Raw genomic sequence first — 17,317 nt, 5'->3', positions numbered from 1 at the left:
AGAAACGTCTGACTCCAGCGCAGAGCATCAAATGGGCCATCACTCTGGGTAACAACTCATGGACAACTCTCGCCACACATTTCCTTACAAGTGCTATACCTTGGATGTTGTTATTATCCAGACCTGCTCCACCTCTTCCCCTTCAGCAGTGTATGCAGTGACAACTCTCCCTTCCACCCAGCCTATCTCTACCCCTGCTCCGGAAAACCTGCTTGACCCTCAACTAGGCCCCCCCCCCCCCCGCCCTTTGCTAACTGCCTTCATCACACGTGATCCACCAAGTAAGCAAATTTATTGAACACCTGGCCTTCCTGTTCTGTAAGGAAAAGGGCAGTCTGGGGAAGACTAGACACTGCTAACAGAAACACTCCTACTAAAACAATCCTTTCTTCCCCCAGGGTGGATACCATCATCTGGTTTTCTTCCACTGTCTGGGCACTTGTTTTCAATCTTTCTTTCCTCTTCCCCTTTTCTGCTTTGTCACATATGTATTGAGTTTCCCAGAGTCTCTTTGGGACTCCATCTTTATGCATCCTGAATGCCTGTCTCACCCCAGCCTCCCTTCGAGTAACATGCCCAGGGATCTAAAATGCACATTGCATGTGTCCACTTGGAAATTTCACACGCACCTAATATCTAACATTTTATACATTACCTTGCCCAAGTAGGGCTTCTTCTTACATTTGTTATTTTCCAACATCCTTGACTCCTCCATCTCTCCTAACAACCACAATGAAAATCTCACCAAAGGCTGCTTATTCATCCTCAACATTTTCCAAACTGGTCCCACCTCTTTAACCACAATGCCACTACTGGGTTAAGGTATCAAGAATTAAGGAAGCTGCTGATTTACTGATTTCCCTATTTATGTTCTTGCCCCTTTCCTGGCTATCCCCATCCTCTACCCATTCATACAGTGACTAAACCAAACCTTTCAAATGAAAATTTATCATCAGGTTCACTTCTTTGGATCCATCAAGAATCTCCCACTGCTTTCAGGATAAAATGGAAAGTCCTTAGGACACACACAGCCCTTATGGACCTGGTCTGTGTGAATGTTCCTGTGTCAAGTTCATCCTAGTCCTATATCTCTACCAAATGCCTCACTCCCTCTTCAACACTGAGCTCTGGTTCAACTTTCCTGAAGCAATTCCCACCCTTCCCCCTCCACTCGGCTTCCATTCAGGACCACACCCTGTCTAGGTCCTCTCCAGCAAGGTGCAATTCCCAGCAGTGAAGTGCTCTACTGAGGCTGTGTAATTACCTATTCCTTAAGGTCCGACTGCCACACAAGATCCAACCAAGTGGTAACCATCCCATACCCTATGTCACCTCAGCACAATGTCTGGAACACAACAGACATGCATGTTTCCTGAATGAAGGAAGTGACTCAAAGTTATTTAACTGCTCCTTAAGCCAAAAAGTACATAAATCTGTTTCATCAAAACTAACTTCCTAAGAAATTAGGATAAACCATTCTGTAAACACACAAAGAGGTGATGAGTTCACAAAATGAAAGTGGGAAATTTAGCAACCTAGGTTAATGTATGCTATAAAAATGAATTTGCCCATCTCTGAAAAAGTCCATGGCTACAAACATGTATTTAATTCATTCACTCCATATCTGCTAAGTGATAGGCATGAGAGATAAGAACAAACAATAGGAGACCTACAATTTAATTGTGGATAAAGACAAACATTCAATCATAATAGAAAGTGAAAAAAGTCACACTTTTTTCAGTTAACTACATGTTGATCCTAAGGGCACTGGCAGGCCTTTTTAAATTCTCTTATTATTCCCTAATAAAATCTGGTCTGATTACCACAAATGTTCTTTGAGTATGGCTAACATAATAGAATGTGCCCACTTGGTGACTCAAATTCAAAGTGCAAACTCACAGGTGCAAGCGAAGAAGGTAAGGTGCCATGGTGTGGTATAGACCCCAGAGGGGGTGATGGTACTGGAGACAAAAGAGGAGGGGGAAGTTTGAAGAAGTCAACTGCAGCTTGAAGATCTTCATCAAAAGAGCGATCATGATCAGAAAAGTCAGCACTGTCCTCCTCATTCCTCTGTAGTAAAACCTCAGGATGCTGGTCATCATTACGGTGGGCTGCTGCACTGGGTGTCTCTTTTCCCACATTTTTACATGCAGAGACATCAACCTCTATCTCCATGGATTGCTCTGCCTGACATGTCTGCACAGCAGAGGTTCTTGGAGGACTGTCTACTACCCGGGTAGGCACAACATCTTCCCTGGCCTCTTCAGATATGGGCTTTTCTTGGACAGGTTTTGCTGTAGAAAAAAAGTAAGTATCAAATATTTACAATATCAGAAAAACTTAAAATCCCAACTTATTCTAACAGTTCAAAACGTTTGCAATGTCCACATAAAACGTATTTAAAAAACAACCCATCCCTTCCTGAAAACTATCCTATAAAACCTGAACACATTTCATGTAAGTATGCTTCGTTCACAACAAACAGGATGAGAAGACAGGTAGATGGATTAATGGGATTCCCGTGACTCATCCGCAACAGAGCACAGCAGGGTAACAGGCCCTGGGCCCTGATGACGTGCCCATTCTCTTGGTGAACCTTACAACCAGCAGAACCTGGGAGAAACAGTTTTGTGCATGCAAGTTGGCAGGGAACACAATTTTCTATGACAAGTGATCTATAATCCAGTGACATCAAGCCTACAACATCACCATATTTGTACAATGTTCAAATGAAGGAATCAGGTCACATGAATACTTTTTATTCTAAACAACAGAAAAATTACTACAAAAAGCCAATGATTTTTGGGTCTCGATTTTGGTTAAGTGAAGTGGTACTAATTACTAGTCAAGACCTATGTGTCCTGGAAATCATTAGAAACATCTATTTGTCATACTTTAAAAGCTGTAAACATGTTTTACAGAGGACTCAGGGCTCCTGGGAAAAGTGGTTGATAACAGAGCTGGGAAGTGGAAATACAAGCTGGGCTTGAAACATCTTGCAGTGTCAGAAAGTAAAGAGGTACTCAGAATAGGATGGGTTATGCGGAAAGAGCCCAGGAGCCAACCAGAAGATGATCCCAATAACCAAAGCTGGGGCAATCTGAACAATACATAATGATTGTACTGAAGTATAATGCATAAAATAAAATTAATACCCATGAGATTACAGTGACAGAAATAAGTAAATTAATAAAGGGAAAGCTTTTTCTTACAGAAAAATTCCATTTAATAAATGCAAAAGAAATGAGGGAAATACAATAAAATCTATAGACAAAGTAGCCACTATAGCAAATAAGATCCACTGATGGCTGCTAAAATCAGTGGGCTATAGTTAGAGAGAAACAGAATATTTGCAGAGTGTCAAAGTTATCTCCCCAAAGATAATTAACTAATAACAGCTTTACAATGAAGAAACCTGAAAGACACCATTTTAAAAAATGATAAAGGTTCTAACATCCCCAGTGACAATGCATCTCCACAACCCTTCTCCCTGGGTACAGCACCCTAAGCAGAGTGCCGTATCACATTGTGAAGTTCTTGCCATAAATACACGCCTCAATCTAATATGAGCAAACATCAGATAAGCCAAAACTGATAGGCTTTCTACAAAATCATCTGTACTCTCCAAAAGTAGAAAAATATGAGAGACAAGGAGAGATGTTTGAACTGTCCGACTGGGGGAGATGAGAAGAATGACAACTAAATACAACATGAGATCTTGGAAAAGAAAAATGACATTGGTGGAAAAGCAGGTAAAACTCACATGAGGTTCATTTTATTAACAGCATTATTCTAAGTGTTCTGGCTTTGATTATAGGTTATGGAAAATTAAACTGCAGGGAATATAAATGAGGAAGTGGAATAAAGAAAATTTTTTTACTATTTTTGTAACTTTTCTCATATGCAAACAAAACAACAAAAAATAATATATTTTATACTATAATATTGCAAAGACACTATGTTTTCCCTTCTACTTGAAAAAGCTAACATTAAGGAACAGACCTAACCCTTGAAATATTTTCTTTTTAAAGAAACATATAATATTACTAAACAAAGAAATGTCCCTTTTAATAACATATTTATCAACATGAAATCAAAGTGTTTACAATAAAAATAAAATATGACTATTGACTAATACAGAAAACTGAAATGTTGCCTATGACCTTAGGGAACGTGAGTGACCTTCAGAGCCTGAGAAGAAAATCTAGGTGCATGTTTCTACAGACTTACATCTTCACTATCTGTGAATTCATAGCAGCTAATCTAAGAAACTGGCACAACAACCAAAAAGCTAAGCACTTTATTAAAAAAAAAAAAAATCCTACCTAATAGACAAATATGCAAATTGACCGTACCTTCGCTATGCCCACAATTGGCCAGGAGGCGCGGGGGCGGGGGGGCGGGACTCGGGGTGGCCGGGATAGCTGATTGGGCCGGCGGGACGCTGAGCTGCGTCGCCAGCAGCAGCACGAGCTCAGCGTCTGCGCCATGTCTGTGCTGTGGCACAGAAGGGGTCTCTGGGGCAGCGAGCTGACGTCCCGCTGCGCGGACCATCAAAAGCGGGGGAGCTGAGTGCCTGTCCGCTCAGGCAGCAGGCACTCAGCTCCCCCACAATCGAAAGCAGAAGTGTGGGAGCTGGGTGCCTGTCCACTCAGGCAGCAGGCACTCAGCTCCCCCACAATCGAAAGCAAAAGTGTGGGAGCTGGGTGCCTGTCCGCTCAGGAAGCAGGCACTCAGCTCCCCCACAATCGAAAGCAAAAGCATGGGAGCTGGGTGCCTGTCCGCTCAGGCAGCAGGCCTTTCAGAAGTCACCGCCACGCCGGAGGCTTCTGAAAGGCCTGGTGCACCAGCGATCGAAAGCGAAAGCGTGGGAGCTGGGTGCCTGTCCACTAGTGCACCAGGCCTTTCAGAAGCCTCCGTGGCGCGGGAGGCTTCTGAAAGGCCTGGTGCACCAGCGGACAGGGACCCAGCTCCCCGTGATCAAAAGCAAAAGCGTGGGAGCTGGGTACCTGTCCACTCAGGCAGCAGGCCTTTCGAAGCCTCCGCCACGCCAGAGGCTTCTGAAAGGCCTGGTGCACCAGCGATCGAAAGGAAAGCGTGGGAGCTGGGTGCCTGTCCACTCAGGCACCAGCGATCGAAAGCGAAAGCGTGGGAGCTGGGTGCCTGTCCACTCAGGCACCAGGCCTTTCAGAAGCCTCCGCCGCGCCGGAGGCTTCTTAAAGGCCTGGTGCACCAGCGGACAAGCACCCAGCCCCCCGCGGTCAAAAACAAAAGCGTGGGAGCTGGATGCCTTTCTGCTCAGGCACCAGGCCTTTCAGAAGCCTCCGGCGCCTGGTGCACCAGCGGACAAGCACCCAGATCCCCTGTGATCGAAAGCGAAAGCGTGTAGGGCACCCTACACATGCATGATTCAATCATGCACTGGGCCTCTAGTATGTGTATATGTATATATATTTATTGATTTCAGAGAGGAAGGGAGAGGGAAAGAGAAATAGAAACATCAATGATGAGAGAGAATAATTGATTGGCTGCCTCCTGCACTCCCCCACAAGATACTGAGCATGGGCCGTGATCCGGAATCGAATGATGACCTCTGGTTCACAGGTCGATGCTCAACCACTGTGCCACACCAGCCAGGCAAGTAGCACTTTAATCTTATGCAAGACATCAATCTTCTCCCCATCCACTCCAAGTGACTAACATCTACTTCCAAATCTTAAATCCTGAATACAGTGCCAATGAATGTGGTAGAAAGAAGACATAACACAGATTAAGTCAAATCTCTGAAAACATATTAGCTTATTGTGCTGTACAATAATAATCTGACATGAGAGTTTACCTAACCATATCAGTATCCTAAAGGAGACTACGAATTTAGGGTACATTGTAACTAAAATTTCAATCAAAGTGACAGGCATAAGTTACATAATATCAAATTAAGCTAAACTGCTGGTAGGTGGATAGAACTCATGAAATGATTGGAAAAGCTGTGCGTCCTCAGTCTTCTGCACACACCTGCCAAATACACCTCCACTGTGGGTCCAACCAGCTTCTCTGAATGTTCTCTGATGAAAGCTACTATTAAAAATTAAAACCCAAATGCATTTACTGAGATTGGTAAAATGTAGGAAAAGGAATCTGGTATAATTAGGAGTACCCATTCTAGCTTAGTTCATTATTTATTACACTGAGACATTAAAAACTAAAGACACACAATAGCCATGATAAACATTTCTACTTGCATGTACAATATGTACTTCTGGAAGCTTCTCTCTCACCTGGGACACATCTGCTGCTTTCACCAGGTGCTCTCTGTGCTGTGTTTATACAGAGCCAGAGTTCCTTCAGAAGTAGTTTTACTTTTCCTGAGAAAGAGAATACAGTTTTAAAGACATGTTACGTGGCTCAATGTATGCACAGACAAAAGATAGTCCTGTGAAATCAGGACTTATTAGGAATATAAAAAGAAAATAACTTAAACATCTTCCCCAAATTCAACTACTGAACATAATTTAGTTAGCTACTGACAGAAAGGTCTGCAATGCTCTAGACCAAGCATGTCAAACTCAAAGGCTAACACAGGCCAAATAAACAAGGTTTAAGTTTATGTGGGCCACAAAAAAACAAAAACTTCAATTTTCATAGAAACGTAGGTTTATTTTGATAGAGACATACTGAATACAAAGGGCTAAAATAAATGAGTAATCGTTATCATTAAATAATAGAACACTTTAATAAAAATTAATATTTTTCTTGAGTATTAACTTACCAGACACTGAGTAACTGCACAAATTAATAAGCGTAATACAAATAAACCTATTTTTCTTGTTCTCCGAAAGTGAAATATTTCCTGTTGCGTACACCAAACAAGTCAGTCCAAGACTAATGACGTGGCAATTGGCTGCTAAAATATTCGCTACTAGTACTAGTGGTGAGAAATGATGCGGCTGCACATAAGGTGCTTAAAGGAAATGAATGCTACACGATTATAGTAATCAGTCATTAGCAAACATTGTAGTTCGTTATTAATAATTAGGTATAACAGGATATTGTAAAAATTAAGTTACAAAATGTTTATTAAAATGTTTCTTGCATACCTTTATATTGACAGGACCGCAAAAAATATTTGTTGTGGGCCGCATGCAGACCGGGGACCGCGAGTTTGACATGCTTGCTCTAGACAAATATTGATGGCTGAATACAGGATTTTGTTTGAGGGAAATGGGAGTATGTGAGTCAACAGACCAAATCTACCTGTTGTTAATGGCTTTTATCATCTTTATGTATGTAAGAAACAAAAAAATCTTTGGCCTGTTTTCTACAGAGATTGATATGGGATTGGGAAGGAAGCAGATATAAGGACCAATATAAGAAATTTGGGCTCCAAGTATTCTACAAAGAACAGGAGAGCAGTATCTCTTCAGTTAATGAAGTTATCAGAAAACCCTCAGAGTCGACCATACTGTAATTAACCTGGGGGCTTCATGGATCATAGAAAAGCCATTAGTAGTCTTAATGGAAAATGAGAAAGACAAAAAGATGTGTGTGTAAACAGATAAACAGGGAGAGATAATCACACAGAGAAGCATATGCTTTTATGAGCAAAGCAAAAATTTTGTAATTTTTGTAAGTTTTTAAAAGAGTCTGTCTGGATTCCTAAAATGGTTAAGAACCACTGATTCAAGTTGAAATGCCAATAGTAACTGTAACTAAGACAGGCCCAATAAAATTCATATAACATTAAGAATATTAACTATGCTTTTAAAGTGAGGTTAACATTAATAAATAGACAAATTCCAAAAAAAATTTGATAAGAAAAAATATTCATAAAAGTATCGATAATTTGTAATTAAGTCTGCATAAAAAGACAGCTCACACAAATTAAAATTCAACTAAAAATAAGCTGTATTTCATTTCAGGCTACCTCAAAGTTCTATTATAGTTTCCTTGAACTTAAGTTCTTAAATTAACCTGAAGCACTTATTAAAAATTCGGAAATCTTTAATCCAGTCTAGACCAACCTTTCAAATCTAAATATCTCCAAGAAATCACAAATTTTGAATAGGTCAGCCCTACGGAAGCCGGCAAACTGCATCACACCAAATAATGAGGTTCAGACAGAGGGGCTGGGACAGAGTTGGACATTTTCAACCTCACCTGAGCCAGTCAACTCTGACAGTAACCATGTGTGAGGCACATCCATTTTTGAGTTCCAAATTCTATGATCAAGCAGCTTATCTATATTGTGATTTAACCTACCCCAAAGCCTGCTTCCAAACAATGTAATCCCCTTTGCTTAAATGACCTGACCAGGATCCCTGCTTATTAGGTATACCCAAAGCAGCAAACAGGGAACCTTAAAAAAAAAGAAAAAAAGTTACTTTTCTATTCTTATGGAGTCTATTAACCAGAGCTATAGCTATTCTAATCGAGCACTTTTTCATTACTTCTAATCTACAAATAAAAGAGCTATCTATTCCAGGCAAGATAAAACAAAACAATCTTCATTGTGGCTTTATTACTTGTTTGGGAAAAGAAAACCTCATTAAATTGAACTGCACACCTTTACCCAATCTTTTAAAGCACTTCCTTTATCAAAATCTAAGGCATCTGTCAGTATTTCCGGACTTTTCTATTCCACTGACATGTCAGTTTCCACATGAATACCACACTTCTTTAATCATAATCCTACATAATAAAAAGGTAATATGTAAATTATCATCACTCCGCTATGCCCACGTTTGGGCCAGCAGGAGACACAGGGGGCGGGACTCGGGGTGGTGATTGGGCCGGCAGGACGCTGAGCTCGCGTTGCCAGCGGCGACGCGAGCTCAGTGTCTGCGCCATGGCTGTTCTGCAGCACAGATGGGCCTCTGGGGCAGCGAGCCAGCGTTTTAGAGGTTTGGAGGCGGCACGGGTGGGCGGGCGGCACGGCTCCAGGGGGAGGAGTCTGGCGGCAGTTGGGCCGCAGGAGCACGCGGTGGTGTCCCGGTATCCGCAGAGGACGCGGGTTTCCACGAAGGCAGAGGAGGCGGCGGCAGCCCCAGCATTCCTGGGTGGGAGGCGAAGGCAAGACCCCGGCCTGGGCTCTGGCCACAGGAGGACCATGCCCCCGCCCTGCCTCGCCCTAGGGGCCCAGGGACTTCGGAGCTGCCGGCCACACCGGGTCCCGACCAGCGGACAGACAGCCTACACGTGCATGATTAAATCATGCACTGGGCCTCTAGTAGTTTTATAATTGTCTTAGTATCTGATTAGAGTTTCCTTTTCAAAAACTTTATTATTCTGAACATCATTTCCAGATAAAGCTTCACCATCTGCTTTTTCCCAGATAAAACTTCAATGGTATTCTAAGTGAGACCATCCTATATAATAAAGAGCTAATATGCTAATTAGACCAGAAGGCAGACCAACCTTCTGAATGACCAGTGGGTGGGGGCAGGGCCACGAGGCAGCCAAGACCACAAGGCAGTGGGGGCTGCGAAGGCCTACTCTTGCAAGAATTCCGTGCATCGGGCCTCTAGCATGTTTATAAATGCATCTGAGGAAAATTCACATCCTTATCCTTTAAGTCTTTCAATCCAGGAACATGATGTTTATTTATGCATTTGGGTCTTCTTTAATGCTGCTGTTCAGGAGTGTTTCATAGTTTTCCTCATGGAGTCATAGCACACTGCTTTTATGTCTTTTACTAAACATCTGAAGGTTCTGTTGCCATCTGAAAATGGGTTGTTCTTGTTCCATTCCTGTTCTAAGAGATTCATAATGATATGTCGCAAGTTCAATGTTCATATCACCACTTTTCCAAGCTCCTACACTTGTATTTTCCAGCTGAGACTTTTTGATTTTTTCAGTCTTATCTTTGAAATTATGACAATTTTGACTTCTTTATTAGTATTTACAGCTCCTAGTCTTTTGTGTTTTCTCTTCAGCACTAACTGAAGCCTCCCATATTCACAAATCAGAGGTAACAAAAAACAGCCTTGCTTTATTCCTGACAGTAATGGCTCTTATGCTTCACCTTTCTCAAGTACAAATTTTTTTCCCTATTATTACCTACCAATTTTTTTTAATGAGGAATGCATGCTAAATTGAGATAATATCATTTTTCTCTTAACCAATTGTTGCAGTATTTCTCAAAGAAATCCTTAAGTCATAATTTGTCTATATTCTCAGTTACTAGTAGATTTGAGTTCTTAAAATTTTACTTATACTCCTAAGTGACAGCTATGTCTTGAGGATGCATGTACATGTTATTCTTAACTGGCTCTGGTACAAGGTTATGCTAATGTAAGAGAATGAGACAGAAAGCACTGACTATTTTTCTAAGATCTAAAACAAATAAAATGATGAAGACATTAGTTTTCACCGAAGGCTTTACCTGTAAAGCCATCTGGTCTTCTATGGTGTTAGAGCTTTAATTTTTTTTTTTTTTTTAACTTCTTCTGGGTTATTTTTCCATTCAGGTTTGCAACTACTCTGATAACTTCAGCATGTTTTCCTAGAAAACAGTCCATTTCATTAACATGATCAAATTTGAATATAAACTTGAGAATTAGGATTCTCCAATTATAGTTTTATAGCTTTCTCAGTCCTGGTATTATTGGATGTTTGTTCCTTGCTTTCTTGATCAGACTTGCAAAGCTCTGTCCATTTTACCGGCATTACAAAGATCCACCAATTGATTTGAATGGTTTCAAAGTGTTTAGTTCCTATTTCATTAACTTATGTTTTCTTCTTCATCAACTGCTTCCTTCTATTTTCCTGAGACGTCTGCTGTATTTTACTATCTTCTTGGTCACTCATTTTCTGTTATTCTTGCTTTCTAAAATAATCACTGAAGACCACAAATAATTCCTTTGAATATCCTTTGGCAAAATCTCAAAAATGTAATAAATACCACCCTATTATTATTTCCAAAAGTTCAGTATTTTCATTTTCAACTTCTGTTATCCAAGATTTATGTGTTTTCAGTTACCAGATAGATTTTGAAAGGTTTTTTTGTGGCATGTAAAAGATAGTTTTACTAGTATCTTATTAGACATCAATATTTTAATATCTCATATCAGATAAGAGATTATTAAATAGTGAGTTTTCAATTATTTAAAAATACTTTAAATTCTAGAATTTTAAAAGTCATATCATATGTAAATTATCAATCTAGCAATTATGATTCAAATTTTATCTCCTATTTTGTCTGCTTTTCTATTTCTGAGAAACATATTAAAGTCTCCCATGAAAGCAGGCTTGGCTATTGCCCTTAAAATTTCCAAGCATTGTATTTGACACTGGAGGCCTGATGCACGAAATTCGTGCAAGAGTAGGCCTTCCTTCCCCTGGCTGCCAGCACTGGCTTCCCTCTGGCACCCGGGACCCAGGCTTCCCTCCCTCCGGCTGCCATAGGCATCCGGGACCCAGGCTTCCCTCCAGCCGCTGGCAGACACCCGGGATCTGGGATTCCCTGCAGCCACTGGCAGGCACCTGGGACCCGGGCTTCCCTCACAGCCCCAGCTTCGTCCAGAAGGTCGTCCGGTCTAAGTAGCTTTTATTATTATAGATAATTTCATGCTCTTTGATCCATGACAACAGTCTCTTCTTGATAAGTTGTACCTTTAATAAATCTAGATAATTCCTTTTATCCATGTAAATTCATATCTAGGCTTGAATTATTTTTTGCCTTACATTATAGCTTTCAATTTAGCATGCTTGGAATTTCTCTATCCAACTCTATAGATTAATCTTTCTACTTCATTTGATTTTAAATGTATTCCCTATAAAAGTATCAGAAATGAAGATCATACGCAAAAGTCATGTTCAACACTTAGGAGGCCTTTCTAATATAAATATCCAATCTGTGCTCAGCTCTGGGAAGTTTCCTCCTATATTTTTTAATCACCTTTTCTCCCTTGGCTCTGTTCTCCCAGGAGAAGTCCATAATAGATGACTATTATGCTATCCAGCTTTATCCTCCAGATTCTTGTATTTTCCCTAATACTTTTTATTTCCTTGTTCTTTTGTACCATGTTCTCAGAGACACCTATCCTGTATTTGTCCATTCAACAACACAGCCTTTCTAGTGGGTATATTCCTACAATCACATTATTAATGTTCCAGAACCCCAACTCCAATTTTATAGCAGCAGCCTATGTGCATGTTCTTGGACTTTCTCTAAGAATACAATTCAATTTTTAACATTTTATGTGGCTTATAATTTCATACTGTTTCCTCAGGAACTAGCTCTTCTTGAGTTTTGGTGCCTTTCTTTCCTGCCACTGCTTTTTCTGTTTTGGATGAAGGTTTTGGCATAATATCTTTGATAACCATAGTATGTTTCCTCAGCCTACATTTTTAGTCCTATACTCACAATAAATGGAGATTTATTTCATAAGCCTATAGGATCCCTTTGGGGAGGGAGAGTGAACGCAGTTGTGTGGAATTACATGAAATATAGAAATCTCATTTTCTGGGACTAGGAGCAGCCATAATTACCCAAACTTCGCACCCATGGCATAACTAACACTTTAGACAACTAAACTTTGGGCCATAGCCTCTGTACAAACATTAGAAACTATTTCTGAACCCAGAAGGTTGCACATTTTTCATCCCTTAATCAATGATCTGGCAAAATGCTATTGCTTCTCCCTTCCACATTTGCTATGAGGAAACTCAGCTTCTGCCATAAAAGCTTGCTTTTTGAGGGCTGCTATTTTCTCTGTAATTTGGGGCTTTATCGCCAATTGATATCAACTGCTTTACATTTCCTCATTAATTTCTATCACTGATGCTAAAGATTTTAACTACAAAGAAGGGCTATACTTTATTTTCTGCCATTTTTACTGGAATTTGAAAGGGAAGAAAGGCAAATGTGGCACTCAGGCAGCCTTTATTAAAAGTGAAATCAACACCCTTTCTGCCTAACTTGTAAATCTCTTTCAGAGAAGTCAAGAATCTATCCTATCTAACAAAAGTATTATGCAAATTGACCGTACCTCCACTATACCTACAATCCACGCCCACCAGCCAATCAGGAGAGAATATGCAAATAAACCCAACCAAAATGGCTGCAGCCACGGAGAGAGCAGGAGGGAGGCTTGGGTTTCCCTGGCAATGGAGGAAGCAAAGCTTTCTGCCTGCCCTTGCCAACCCAGGCGTACACTCAATGCTAAAAAGTTTAAATGATAGAAGACAAATAAATCGCAACAAAAAAGCCGGCAGCCACGGAGCTGGAGAGAGCAGGAGGCTAGGGTTGCCCACAGAGATGGAGGAAGCCAAGTTTCCACACCCTGGCCTGCCTTGGCCTCTGCTTAAGGCTACAAAGTTTCAATTATAGAAGATAAATAAATCCCAGATACCAGGGCCTCCGCTTGGGTTGCCTGGGGGCGTGGCCGGCCTGCAAACCACAACAGGCCCCTTGCCCAGGCCGACCCACGCCCCCATGGGAACCCCCACCCTGATCAGGGACACCCTTCAGGGCAAACCAGCTGGCCCCCACCCATGCACCAGGCCTCTACCCTATCTAATAAAGTAGTAATATGCAGATTGACCATCACTCCAACACACAAGATGGCTGCCCCCATGTGGTCAAAGATCCTGCCCCCATGTGGACACAAGATGGCCAACAGGGGAGGGCAGTTGGGAGGGCCCGGGCCTGCAAGGGAGGGCAGTTAGGGGCAATCAAGCCTGCAGGGGAGGGCAGTTAGGGGTGACCAGGCCAGCAGAGGAAGGAAGTTGGGGGTGACCTGGCCTGCAGGGAAGGGCAGTTGGGGAGGACCCAGGCCTGCAGGGGAGAGCAGTTCGGGGTGACCAGGCCTGCAGGGGAGGGCAGTTAAGGGTGACCAGGACCACAGGGGAGGGCAGTTAGGGGCAAACAGGTTGGCAGGGGAGCAGTTAGGCATCAATCAGGCTGGCAGGGGAGTAGTTAGGGGGTGATCAGGCTGGCAGGCAATAGCGGATAGGGGCAATCAGGAAGGCAGGCAGGCGAGCAGTTGGGAGCCAGCAGTCCTGGATTGTGAGAGGGATGTCCGACTGCCCGAGATCGGGCCTAAACGGGCAGTTGGACATCCCTCGAGGGGTCCCAGATTGGAGAGGGTGCAGGATGGGCTGACGGATACCCCCGCCCAGCACAAATTTCATGCACCGGGCCTCTAGTATATATATATATAAAAGCCTTAGCGACCATTACGACCAATCGGTTGCTATGACCATGCACTGACCACCAGGGGGCAGATGCTCAACGCTGCAGCTGCTCCGTGGTTGTCAGTGTGCTCCCACAGTCCCTCCCCCCGGCCGGCCGATCCTGATCAGCCCTGGGCCGGGCCGAGGGACCCCAGCCATGTACAAATTCATGCATCAGGCCTCTAGTTAATAAAGAAAAGCATTAAAGATCATTTAAGAATTAGAAATTAAACCCATCAAAGTCCACAGCTTAATAATCAGCAGATTCCTAAAGACTTAATATACAAAAAAACAATATCCCTATCCTCATAGTAAGGGAAACTAAAAACAAAACAAAACAACTTTACTTGAAATAGTAGCAATTTTTTTAAGGAAAATAAAGAGAATATAGGGACACAGAGTAACTATAGAAAGAGTGGGAGAGTTTGGTTCAAATAGTAAGGCCTGAGAATAGCCAAATTCTAGAGCAAATCTACCAGTCAAAAAGAGATCAGTAATTTTACAGTCCACTGTTACTTGGGAAAGCCAAGTATTATCCAATCTTCTATTTCTTTCAGCAACAGCTATTACTAAAAGTTTCCCTTTCCATAGATAAGAGCAGGAAGAATAGTGAAAAGCACACAAATTATCTATCAGTGACATGAAAAATCAATGAGCAGGCAACTAAAAGGTGTGAATTACTAAAGCTTTAAACCACACACACACACACACACACACACACACACACACACACACGATCTCATGCTCTGAATATTAAAAAAAAAATTTAAGAGAAAAACGGTAAAGGAGACTTCTAAAGAGAGACACTATATTGTACAAAACATCATAAATGCTTTTAATAATATCCATTTGGAAAAAAAATAACACATCAGTGACATGAAAACAGCATTATTTACATTTTAAACTTTTCCCTACCAAAAACATGAGAAATGGCAGAGCAGAAACTCATAACCTCAATTTAGAAATAGAGAATGAAAACACAAAGAAAGAAAGTAAATATTCCCACAATGAATAAATAGAAATATTAGTGAAAACCCAAATTTCTCCACTTCCAGGGTCATGCCTCCACATCTACAAGATTATTCAGGGATAAAAGGTATACATGCATGTCTGTCATTTCCCTGTGACTTTTGTGACTGCCACTTTACTTTTCCTGGTAACTTTTGGCCTTCCATAAATTCTTATCTTCCAAAATCACTTACAGGACTTTGACTCAAGTTCCTGCCTGACATTAACAATCCTAATATATAAAAAGCCAGGGGCTGTCATGACCGAAACAACCGCACAGATGACCGAACAGCAGGCTGCATGGGGTGACCAGGCCGGCGGGGGCGGGTGGGGGGGAGCAGTTGGTGGCGACCAGGCCAGCGGGGAGGGGCGGGGGGAGAGGCAGTTGGGGGTGACCACCAGGCTGGCGTGGGGGCAGTGAGGGGTGACCAGGCGGGCGGGGAGGAGAGGCAGTTGGGGGCAACCAAGCCGGCAGAGGGGGCAGTAAGGGGTGACCAGGCCGCCAGAGGGTCAGTTAGGGGCAACCAGGCCAGTGGGGGGGGGGGCAGTTGGGGACAACCAGGCCAGCAGGGGCGGGTCAGTTGGGGCCCACCAGGCTGGCAGGGAGGGGCAGTTAGGGGTGATCAGGCAGGCAGGCAGGTGAGCAGTTAGGAGCCAGCGGTCCTGGATTGTGAAAGGGATGTCCAACTGCCAGTTTCAGCCCAACCCCTGGGATCAGGCCTAAACCGGCAGTCGGACATCCCCCGAGGGGTCCCGAATTGGAGAAGGTGCAGGCTAGGCTGAGCCCCCCCGCCCCGATGCACGAATTTCATGCACTGGGCCTCCAGTTTATATAATAAAAGCCTAAGCAACCTTTACAGCGGAACAACCAGAACGACTGGTGGCTATGATATGCATTGACTACCAGGGAGCAGACACTCAACCCAGGAGCTGTCTCCTGGTGGTCATTGCGCTCCCACAGAGGGAGCACCGCTCAGCCAGAAGCCGCACTCACATTTGGAAAGTAGAGAGGTAGTGGCGGGAGCCTCTCCTGCCTCCACAGCAGGGCTAAGGAGCAGTAAGCCGAGCGGTAAGGAGCCTGCTGTTAAGGAGCAGCAAGCCGAGCAATAAGGAGCAAGGACCCGGGCGGTAAGGAGGGATCCTAGATTGCGAAAGGGATGTCTGGGGGGATAGGGCCTAAGCCAGCAGTCGGACATCCCCCGAGTGATCCCAGACCGTGAGAAGGCGCAGGCTGGGCTGAGGGGACACCCCCTCCAGTACATGTATTTTGTGCACCAGGCCTCTAGTTTTTATATATTTGGCACCTAAGAAATTAACTCAATAAACTGTAAACTAATGAGAAAACTATACCTATTCATTGAAAAGTTGGAAATTACATTTCTAACTAGTTTTCACTTCCTAAACAACACTTCTTTTTTATACTTCCTTTCAGTGTGTTATTTTATCACATAGTATAGTGATAATACACAGGGATCTAATGAAGACAAGAAATAGGATATGGCTTCTTCTTCCATGAAAGATCTACTAAGCCTACTACCCAATTATAGGTAAGAGCAACCTTCCAAAACACTAAAAGTAATGCACAGAAATAAAAACAGAACTTGGAATATACTCACTTCTATCTATGGTTCCATAAGTATCACTTGTAATTTGTGTTCCAACGTTTCTCAACTCTAAAAATATGGAGAGAAAAACAGTTAAAAGAAGAATTTTGTGTACCAAACATAATTTTTATATGAGCCATTAACTGAATACTCACCCTTTTCAGCTTTCTGTTTAGAAAATTCATCAAGCTTTTCCTGTGGAAACAAAACACTAACAGTGTTTGAATGTACAGGAGTGCAGCCACTCTAGACCCAATGTCCAGGGGCAGCCTGACAGTACTGCTGGCTGTTTCCACCAGGGGCCTCATTCCTGACTCCTGCATGAGCAGTTCATTGCATTTTTACAAGGACACTAAGGAGCCCTGAAACCAGAAAGTTAACATGTGTGTGCTGTTATCTTTTACCTGTGTCTTCTTAAATTCCTTTTCAAGTATTTTCTTTTCATTCCTTAGTTGCTTGAAGTCCTGAGTTTGCTTGACAGCAGCCTCTTTATTTAAAGAGTGCAAGGAAATAAGAAACATAATTTACCA

General features: G+C 42.5%; 1 protein-coding gene across 2 annotated transcripts in view; it reads right to left on the bottom strand.

Moving 5' to 3' along the window:
* Window positions 1-17,317, bottom strand: part of ICE1 (interactor of little elongation complex ELL subunit 1) — a 61,223-nt gene that overhangs the window by 19,774 nt on the left and 24,132 nt on the right. For both annotated transcript variants that reach the window (XM_008162046.3, XM_028139444.2), the window contains exons 8-12: window positions 17,192-17,274; window positions 16,943-16,982; window positions 16,800-16,856; window positions 6,279-6,365; window positions 1,900-2,294 (exon numbers count right to left, since the gene is read on the bottom strand). In XM_008162046.3, coding sequence (XP_008160268.2) covers window positions 1,900-2,294; window positions 6,279-6,365; window positions 16,800-16,856; window positions 16,943-16,982; window positions 17,192-17,274 — 662 coding nt within the window. The remainder of the gene's footprint in view (window positions 1-1,899; window positions 2,295-6,278; window positions 6,366-16,799; window positions 16,857-16,942; window positions 16,983-17,191; window positions 17,275-17,317) is intronic.

The sequence above is a fragment of the Eptesicus fuscus genome, chromosome 4 (assembly GCF_027574615.1).
Source record: "Eptesicus fuscus isolate TK198812 chromosome 4, DD_ASM_mEF_20220401, whole genome shotgun sequence".
In the NCBI taxonomy this organism is placed as follows: Eukaryota; Metazoa; Chordata; class Mammalia; order Chiroptera; family Vespertilionidae; genus Eptesicus; species Eptesicus fuscus.
Note: the sequence above shows the minus strand (reverse complement) of the source record. Positions and strands in the feature narration are given on the sequence as shown.